General features: G+C 48.9%; 1 protein-coding gene across 1 annotated transcript; it reads left to right on the forward strand.

The window, feature by feature from the left end:
* Positions 1 to 765: 765 nt before the first annotated feature.
* LOC123146875 (uncharacterized) lies at positions 766 to 3,926 on the forward strand. Its single transcript, XM_044566144.1, has 4 exons — positions 766 to 1,796; positions 1,893 to 2,090; positions 2,168 to 2,450; positions 3,323 to 3,926. The coding sequence occupies exons 1-4, from the start codon at positions 840 to 842 to the stop codon at positions 3,358 to 3,360; spliced, it is 1,476 nt and encodes a 491-aa protein (XP_044422079.1). The 5' UTR covers positions 766 to 839; the 3' UTR covers positions 3,361 to 3,926.
* The last annotated feature ends 6,530 nt before the right edge of the window (positions 3,927 to 10,456 follow it).

A 10,456-nucleotide genomic window follows, 5' to 3' on the forward strand; every position in this document is an offset into this window, starting at 1 on the left:
GGGAGAGCTGGAGGAAGAAGGGCCGGGGCACGGCTGGTCGCCCGCGGGGGTGATGCGGTCGCGAGAGCTGGGGAGGGGGGGGGTGAGGCGTATATAATCACTTGCATCCTCCTTCGCTAGTTTCCATCTTCCTTTTATAGCCAGAGTAGGATCGAGATAAGGATACTTAGGTGTCAACCCAGCAGATCGCCATTCGTTGTTGATCCAAAGGTGTAGAAAATGGCCATGTATTTTAAAAAAGGCATCACGTCAGCGTGATGTCAAACTCTAGCCTTAGGATGCCACGTCTGCTCTTCGTCTTCCTCCCGACTCCTTGACGCTTCTCTTTCCCCACCCCACACCCATCGAGCCCACCACCTCCTCCACCGCCGAATTTGCCAACTACCTCAGACCCACTAGCCTCGCATCCGAATAAGGTCTTCTTCGAATGCCGTCTTGGCACTCATTAACCCTCTACCACCCTGTGCAATCTCACCCCCGCAGGTCGTCGGCATCGACCTTTTGCCCTCATCACCTCTATCGTTCACCGACACCGGGCGCCGCGCTAAGTCAAGGCGGCGACACGAGCTTCATAGTTTTTTTCCTAATATAAGAAAATTAGACAACGTATATGTCTATTTGAAATTACATATACCACACATCAACGCTGGGCTGGGTTTATACTTGCAACAATAAAAAAAAGACCGGAAGGGGAATGTTGCTGGAACCTCGTACTACTTACTCAGAGTAGTGGTCGACTGGTGGTCACTCATCAGTGTACTGCGTCAGTCCCCACTCCACACCCATAATTCTAGGGTTGTGTCACTCTCTCCCGTCGGAGAGGTGAGATCCGGGCGTCGATGGAGGCGAGCTCGGGGCCTAGCCGGAGTTCCAGCCAGGAGCCGGATGGCCCATGCGACGGAGAGGACCGCCTCAGCGCCCTCCCCGACGACCTGCTCCTCGACGTCCTCGCCCGCCTCCCCTGCGCCGCCGCCGCCGCCCGCACCGAAGTCCTCTCCCGCCGGTGGCTCGGCCTCTGGGCCAGCCTCCGCCAGATCGTCTTCCGCGGCGTGGCCCTCCCGTCGCTCGAGGCGGCGCTCGGCCGCGTCGATCTTCCCCTGCCCGCGGTTTCCCTCATCAAAATCCGCGTCCCCATCAAGCAGCAGCATCCCCATCAACCCGTCCCCAAGGGCAAGGAGCACTGGAGAGACAGCGCAGGCGTCCCCATCAACTCGCTGCTCCGCGCCGCCGTGCGGCTCGACCCGGAGAAGCTCGACTTCCGCATCCCCTCCGGCATAATCGAGCGTGCCCTCGCTGTCGACCTGCCTTGCTTGCCCCGCGCCACCTCCATCGCGCTCAACTTTTCCTCCCTCTTCTCCCTCGCCGCCGTGCCGGCCGGCGCCGAGTTCCCCGCACTCGAGACGCTGTCCCTGGCGCAATGCACCACCAACCTCGACGGCTTGCTCGCCTGCTGCCCGCGCTTGCGCACGCTCCGCCTCAGCAGGGCTGTGTTCCTTGACTGCATCATTAGGGTCGTCAACTCGCCTCTGCTGCAGGAGCTTGTCGTGGAATGCGAGGCCAGATTGACACAGCGTGTCGTCATTGTTGCTCCCGAGCTTAAGCAATTGACCACCTCATTTACAGCGGTGGTGGCGGTTAACATCACCGTCTTGGCGCCAGTGGTGGAGAAGGTTTCATGGCAGTGCTGCTACTTGGGGCCGTGTATTGTGTTTGGTGTTTGGAGCCTCAACAAACTGCGGCTACAGTCGGCGGAGAGACAAGGAGAGCCAACGACGCTGTACATTTATGCCTGCGTCGTGCGTCCCTTCTACTGTTCAATCTGCTGCAAGCTCTGACTAAATTAATTTTATGAATGATAATATCTATATCTTGTTGGCAAATTGTTTTTTCAGGACCCGTCTCCTTTTCGCGCTCAGGTGCACAACTTTAGGCAGGAGATACAGAGGCACATGGTTGCTGCCTTCTCCGTTTTCGAGCTGCATCTCACAGCCAAGGGGCATGCTTTCGGAGCGGTTGTGGTTCATCTCCTTGGGATGAATCGAATTAGTACTGCTACTCGGAGGCTTAAGGTCGTCCTACATAGATCAGAGGTAATTCTCTGCTCTTATTATATATACCCCAATAATACATTGTGTGGTTTTATTCAGATATACACTTTTGGTTTTAGTTGAAAGAAGTATGCCCGACACACTGTCCTTGTGAGTCTCCGAACTGGAGGTCCCAGGCTATCTCCTTGGATGCTCTCGAAGAATTGGAGTTCAATGGATTCGACGGAGCGGATCATGAGTTTGATTTATTGGAATTGATACTTGGATGTGCACCGATGCTAAAAAGAATGATTGTCAAGCTGTCCGAGGAGATCTCGGCAAGTAATGATGGATGTGTAAAGATAGTCAACATCTTCAAGCAGGCATGTTCTTCTGTGGAATGTGATGTTTATCACAGCTCGGGTGAGTACATATTTGGCATGCATTATTAGTATCTTCTTAATGAAGCACAGATATACTCCCTCCGTTTCCGAAAAGAAGTCTTATAAATTTTCTCGTATGTCAAACGGTGCAAAGTTTGACCAAGTTTGTAAAAAGGCCAGAGTGATACTAATTTTGTATTGTAGTTGTTGATAATTTTTCTTATGCAAGTTTGTTCAATGTTTGCACCATTTGACTTGAGATAAAATTATAGGCCTTCTTTTGGGAGACGAAGAGAATAACTGTTAATCATTGTGTAAGATTTATCGAATATGTGTCGTTGACATGCCAATTATATAGTTTGGTTGTGCATCTCCAATTTATTAGCTAATTAAACATGTTATATTTCTGTTGAATTTGTGTGCTCAGACCCTCATATTTTTTATAGAAACTGAAACTGAATGGTGGATTGGATGATAAGAAAAAATCAGTATTTTTACTCATGCTTCCTTACCTAAATTGCTCTTTTGCATTTCACAATCTTCTTCATTGGTCTTGCCATTTTGTTTTGCATCTGTATTCGAGTTTCTTGGTTAGCTGAGGTTACCCATCCGAATTCATCGGCCTTGGGGTTTGCAACAAATTTTGGTTCCAGTTAAAGTTTATGCAGCAATTACTTTCTGTTGTCAGCGTGTATTATGTTTTATTTGCAGTTTTGCATCTGTATTCAGTAGCAGAAAGACAGTGCCCAGATAACCAAAGTTTGTTGTCTCATCTAAACTTTTCATTGGCCTTCGAGTTTGTTTCTGTTCTCAGCATATTGTGTTTTATTTGACAACATTCCTACACATATTACTCCACATTTGCTTGTTGTCATACTGACCGGAGCTTGTTTCAATTTGTCTCGTCTGCAGGGATAATGTACAGCAGCCAAAATTGCCCTTCCACATGATTGTCAACCTTAGGTCTGTCGATCCGTGGTGCACATTCACAAGATCATCCTTTGTTCTGTGGATTCGTCGCGCGCTGCGCATTGACAGGGTCTCGGGACTTTGCTTTGTTGTTTGAACTGGTCATCTGGCGTGTTCTTTCACCAGTGTACTGTACTAGCTATATACAAGGTGCACAGTTATATGTTGTGTGGTTTCTCTGACATTTGACTATTGAATTAATGCACTCTACCTATGTCGTGAATCGTGAGTCAATTACTCGAAGCTGACTATCATGTTAAGCCTATGGTTTCAGTTCCTATTTTGTTCTGTTTCATTGTCGTGACGACGACAGCTCTTTGTTTTCAGCGGGAGTGAAATGATCACCTTGCAGCTCTTTGTGCTTATAGCTATGGTTAGATGAACCAAGCGGCTCTGTGAATTAACCTCTGTTTCCTCTCTTTTCTAACTACTGCACCCTATATGATGGATTGAAGATGCATCTCTGTGTCACTTCTGTTTTAGCAGAATCTGCATCATCTTGTGTTGATGCAACAGGAGCATTGCGGCGACTCAGGGGCTGAGCTAGTGTGAGATATGCAGGGTGCTAGTTGATTCCTGGTGACACTCGTGCTTGAGTGCAATCTATGGCGAGAAGCTCTGATTGCTGAAACAACGCCGGTGGCAAAGGCTTGGCTGTTCGGCTTGAGTGAGGAACTGCGGCATGATGAGTTCGTCAAAGCGGTTGTACCACCGTTGCCAGCAGTCTGGTGGGCTCGGCGTCGACCGATTCATGAAACTGAATTTCAATCTACGTTGTTGGCACATGCTTAAGTTGACACGAAGGACAGGACCCAGATTCCTCCATCAGGCCGTGTAAAATTTTGTAGCTCTCTTTTTTGAAGGGAGTGGGAGATATGTATGGCCGTGGATATTCGGCTTGAGCGAGGAACTACGGTAAGATGAGTTCGTCAAAGCGGCTGTAACGCTATGGGCAGTCTGGTTGTGCCTCTCTTTGTGAACGTATATTTGGCAAGATGAATCCGTCAAGTATGGCTTTCGGATCCTTCAGATCCTTTGTGTGTCCCTATGAACATCATTAGGCAATGAAGCTCTAATGTAATTCTCAAAAATAAAAAGTGCAGTAGGGATGCCTCTCTGCACATGGTAATTCACGGTCCTGGCTAGATTAGCTTAGGCATTTCCAACCGATCCCCAAAAAATAGTGGAGGATCCGGCCGAGTAAACCCTGGTGGAGTATATATTTACTCCACTAGCATGTGATAGTTCAACTAGGACTCGCTAAGATGTTGCCAGTGATGCTCAATAAGATCTTGTTGGAGTTGAGCATGAACTTGTTGGTTCTCGACCTTGCGATGCTCCTCAAGGAATGCCAGGATCCTGTTCGTATCATACTCTGGCTCAACCGGAGTCCCGTTGGTGATGTACTGAAAGTTCTCAGGCATACCCCTCTCATCTTCAACGATCATGTTATGCAATATGATGCAACAAGTCATGATCTGCCATAGAATCTTGGACCTCCAGTACTCGGCAGGGCCACAAACAATTGCAAAGCGCTTCTGAAGCACACCGAAGGCTTTCTCCACATCTTTCCTACCAGCTTCTTGACATTGGCAAAGTGAATGCTTTTGTTACCTTTTGGACACGGAATTGTTTTGACCAAGGTGGCCCATGTCGGATAGATGCCATCCGCAAGTTAGTAACCCATTGAGTAGTTGTGCCCATTTACCGAGTAGTTGCAAGCAGGAGCATCTCCTGTAATAAGTGTAGAAAACAGTGGCGATCTCGATAGCACATTCAAGTCATTGTGAGAGCCAAGAAAACCAAAGAATGATTACCGTATTCAAAGATCCTTCGTTGCAACTGCCTGAACAATGATCATTGGATCATTGCAGTGGCCTTTGTACTGACCCTTCCACCCCGCAGGACAATTCTTCCATGTCCAATGCATACAGTCAAGTGATCCAAGCATCCTTGGCCATCCTCTTGTTTCACTCTCTGTCATCGACCTCTAGGTGTCTTCCTTAGTTGGTACTCTCAAGTCTCAGGGCCAAAGACAATGATTACTGCTTTAGTGAACCTTCGAACAGCCTTGAAGATTGTGTCTTCACCAATGTGGACATAGTCATCAATTGCATCAGCCGAACACCCATATGCCAAGACTCCAACAGTCGCAATGCACTTCATCAGAGGACTTGCACTTATCTCTCCACATGCATTTCTTCGGAGCTTGAACCAGTCATCATACCTCTCAACGGCTTTTGCAATTGTCAGAAAAAGACTTGTGTGCATCCGAAAGCGCAAGTGAAAATACTTCCCCAGATAGGTTGACTTTGGATCAAAGTTTTCTCTAATTGTATTGGCATGGATCTCCGCTCTATCATGGTTGATGTGTATGCGGCCAAATTGTGATCCTCTCTTAGGCCGCCAAACATCATCGTTGAAAATCATGCCTACAAAGGTTTCAAAGTCATCGTCGTCTTCTTCCTCTTCGGATGATGATGAGTCCTCCAAGACCATCTACCTCAACCTATTCATCTACAATTCAAACTGCTAGGTTCAATCCAAACGGCTCGGTTCAAAAAGCAAAGAACAAAAAAAACTCGCCTAGGCAATTCGTTGAACACTTGCGGTGCACTAGTGGTGAACCGGCCAGCCGGTGTCGTTTAGACCAACCTGGCGGGCGGCGACGCGTGCGTATGACCTGCAGCGGTGTGCAAGCAAGATGATATGCGGCTGCAGACAAAAAATGAATAAGTTTCAACGCAATTTGGCGAATCAGCTATGTTGACGGTGGTGGCGTTTCACCTTGATTTCGACGATGGCGGCGGTGGCCGATCGGACTCGACGTCGGTCAGAAGGGCGGCGGGAGCAAAGGAAGGCAACGAGGTAGCAGCAGTGTCGATGGGCAGTTGCCGGGAGGCACGCCGGTGAAGATGCGGTGGCAGGGGCGACGCGAGGGAGAGGCAGGACTTTTACTCAGAGCCGCATCGGCGAGTATATTTAGGGAGAAAGTTGGCACAAGATGATAATATTTACTCCCTTATGAACGATTGGGGATCACTTAGGGGTGCGTTAGAGGAGTAAAACAGACTTTTTAGTCCTCTAATGCCGGATAGTGGATAAGTTAGAAATGCCCTTAGAGCACGTACATCCGCATACCCAAAATTGACCCCTGATATGCCCGCGTTTTGGCGCGTCCATGGACAGGGCCCGGTCACCCCTCATTTTTCATCCACTGCTACCACACACCTCAAATATCACACCCTAAATTCATACTACACCATGCAACAAAAAAGTTACATACTACATAGATAAAACAACCCTACTACTATTAGTCGTTTGAGATGTCAAAGTCCTCCGTGCCCGACAGACCACAGCTCCGGGTCCTTGTGAGAGTCCAGCTCCGCAAAGACTTCCTTCATATTTGGTCCGTCTGACGGAGGTAGCGGCGAGATCTGACTAGAAGGAGTCGATGATGGCCTACTTCTCTGTTGCCTCCTCTACTTGGGCCACCTGAAACTCGTCCAGCGGGTCGCCCATGCAGTTTCTGCATATAGAGGCGCCTGATCCGCACCGCCTTCCTCCTCCTCCACCATCTCCGTGTCCGATGCCTCCTGCCCCAGCACCTGCTCCTCCTCCACAAAGATTCCAAGGGAAGTGTCCTTTGCTGGTCAGACAAGGATGGCAAGGTCGATTCATTAAACAAGAGCAGGATCAAGCCGCGCCAGCCGTGCCTCTAGGAAAGCCGAAGACCGAAGCACGCACCCCCCCAAGAATGCCCGGCAAGCCTTGCCCCTGGCAGGCGCATGCCAGTTACCACCGCTCCACCACACCACAACGCCAGTCACTTGTCGATGCGGTGTCGAGCCCCCCAAGCGACTAAGTGGCTCTCACGAAGCACGTGGCGGTTTGTTGGGAGGCAGATCACACCCGTTTGACACCCGTCCAAGGGCGTGTCAAGATGATAAGCAGAAGTTGGCTAATCGGTGATATAAGCTTGTCAGGGATGCATCCCCACACGCCACCTAAGGTAGCATTTATGGCATTTTTTCCTAAGTGCTAGAGTTCGGTATGATAGCACTGTTGGCTATCTAATCGCAAGATAATGTATGATAGCACTGTTGGCTATCTAATTGCAAGATAATGTCCGGGAGATTATACATTTATTGAAGGTGGCCGGTGTGACAGATACCGTGAGGGCGTCGAGCTCAGCCAAAGACGAAGCACCGCCGAGCACGTCCGGTGCCGGAGCCAGTGCCGAAGTAGGTGTGGAAGCCGGTGCGGGAGTAGGTGCAGGAGCAGGTGCGGCAGTAGGTGCGGCAGCCGGTGCGGGAGCAGGAGCCAGTGCCGGAGCAGGTGTGGGAGCAGGTGCAGGTGCTGGTGCAACGACAGTCGAGCTGCTCCTGAGGAAGTCAGCAAGGGGAAAGTCCGCTGCATTTTTTTCTAGATTTTGCCTGCTCCAATTGAAAACGGCCGAAACCAAGGTAGTAGACATATCTACAACCACCTGTTTTGCGGCAGCTATCGCTGTTGCGACTGTCTCAGATGATTTCTTTTCAACCGCAATCTCAACCTTATTGTCGATGTTTTCTTTAGTTAACCTCCGTCTTTCCTTTCTCTCCTCTGTGGTCTCATGGTAGTACTTCTTCCATGTGGCGTCGTCTCCGACACCGTGCACACGTCCATACGACGGTCGAGTCTCCATCGGGAGTCCTTTCAATATGTTCAACTCCCGGTTGAATGGAGTGTCCCACTTGGGCCTCGCCAACGCCTCAGGCGGCGAGTCGCTTTCGGCCGCAATCCTGTGCTGCTCTCTCTCTATAAAAGGCACAAGGATCGTTTACAAATATGACTAACGTGCAGTCGAATTGATCAGAAACTAAAATTACCAGCAGTCTAATGAACTCCGTCGTGACCGCGTTCTTCTCGAAAACCTTCTTCACTGGGTCCCAATGGTGCCGGGCCCTGAGGACGTCACGCTCCTGCGGGACGGTGAACTCCGCCAAGGGGTCTGGGATGCCCAGACTCGCGGCTTCCGCGTCCTCCTTGGCCCATATGGACCTCTTCCCGCCGTAACCACGGCTTCCGAGGTGGTGGCACCCAATGTTCTTCTGTTGAAGCCCCTTCATGTACGCTGACTTTTTTTTGGCATCTTCGGCCTCGCAAGCCGCCTTGAATATTTCAAAGTGCTCTGCCGTGATTGTCGGATTATCCTTTACAATCTCGGAGTAGGGTTCCTTTTCGTTTAAGATCCGATATTTCACCCTTGCTTTCCAGGCGGCCAACGCGTCGCTAAACTTCCTCATGGCGTGTATGTTTATCTTCTTCATTGCCGGGTCCTTATCTGGATCTTTATAATCCTTTTCATTCCGGCCCGGGAACAAGAATATCTGGTGCAACTTCTTTAGGAGGGCGGGCCTCATATTATCTAACTTGTTTAGTTTCCCATCGTTGATGGTGGCGGTTGTCCGTATGATGCAACCAATTTGACTGCCGTAGCACGCGCGCGCTTCCTCGGGCGCGTTTGGCTCAAAATTGCTGTCGTCCACCTCTGTGACCACCAGTCTAGCTAGTAGTCTTGAGCTTGTTAGGAAGCCGTCGCTGCTACCTCTTGAGCACTGCGTTGGTTTTCCCCGAAGAGGAAGGGATGATGCAGCAAAGTAGCGTAAGTATTTCCCTTAGTTTTTGAGAACCAAGGTATCAATCCAGTAGGAGGCTACGCGCGAGTCCTTCGTACCTGCACAAAACAAATAAATCCTCGCAACCAACGCGAATAGGGGTTGTCAATCCCTACACGGCCACTTACGAGAGTGAGATCTGATAGATATGATAAGATAATATTTTTGGTATTTTTGTGATAAAGATGCAAACTAAAATAAAGGCAAAGTAAAAAAGCAAAGGAAATAACTAAGTAGTAGGAGATTAAGATGATAAAGATAGACCCGGGGGCCATAGGTTTCACTAGTGGCTTCTCTCGAGAGCATAAGTATTCTACGGTGGGTGAACAAATTACTGTTGAGCAATTGACAGAATTGAGCATAGTTATGAGAATATCTAGGTATGATCATGTATATAGGCATCACGTCCGAGACAAGTAGACCGACTCTTGCCTGCATCTACTAGTATTACTCCACTCATCGACCGCTATCCAGCATGCATCTAGAGTATTAAGTTAAAAACAGAGTAACGCCTTAAGCAAGATGACATGATGTAGAGGGATAAACTCATGCAATATGATGAAAACTCCATCTTGTTATCCTCGATGGCAACAATACAATACGTGCCTTGCCGCCCCTACTATCACTAGGAAAGGACACCGCAAGATTGAACCCAAAGCTAAGCACTTCTCCCATTGCAAGAAAGATCAATCTAGTAGGCCAAACCAAACTAATAATTCAAAGAGACTTGCAAAGATAACCAATCATACATAAAAGAATTCAGAGAAGATTCAAATATTTTTCATAGATAGACTTGATCATAAACCCACAATTCATCGGTCTCGACAAACACACCGCAAAAAGAAGATGACATCGAATAGTTCTCCACAAGAGAGGGGGAGAACATTGTATTGAGATCCAAAAAGAGAGAAGAAGCCATCTAGCTAATAACTATGGACCCGCAGGTGTGAGGTAAACTACTCACACTTCATCGGAGGGGCTATGGTGTTGATGTAAAAGCCCTCCGTGATTGATGCCCCCTCATGCGGAGCTCCGGAACACGCCCCAAGATGGGATCTCGTGGATACAGAAAGTTTTGGCAGTGGAATTTGGTTTTTGGATCCGTTTCTGATCGTTTGGGGGTACGTAGGTATATATAGGAGGAAGGAGTACGTCGGTGGAGCAACAGGGGGCCCACGAGGGTGGAGGGCGCGCCTGGGAGGGGGGGGGGGTAGGCGCGCCCTCGATCGTGGCCTCCTCTTTTGTGTCTTGACGTAGGGTCCAAGTCTCCTGGGTCTTGTTTGTTGAGAAAATCACGTTCCTGAAGGTTTCATTCCGTTTGGACTCCGTTTGATATTCATTTCCTTCGAAACCCTAAAACAGGCAAAAAACAACAATTCTGGGCTGGGCCTCTGGTTAATAGGTTAGTCCCAAAAAT

This window comes from Triticum aestivum, chromosome 7A, assembly GCF_018294505.1.
Source record: "Triticum aestivum cultivar Chinese Spring chromosome 7A, IWGSC CS RefSeq v2.1, whole genome shotgun sequence".
Taxonomy (NCBI): Eukaryota; Viridiplantae; Streptophyta; class Magnoliopsida; order Poales; family Poaceae; genus Triticum; species Triticum aestivum.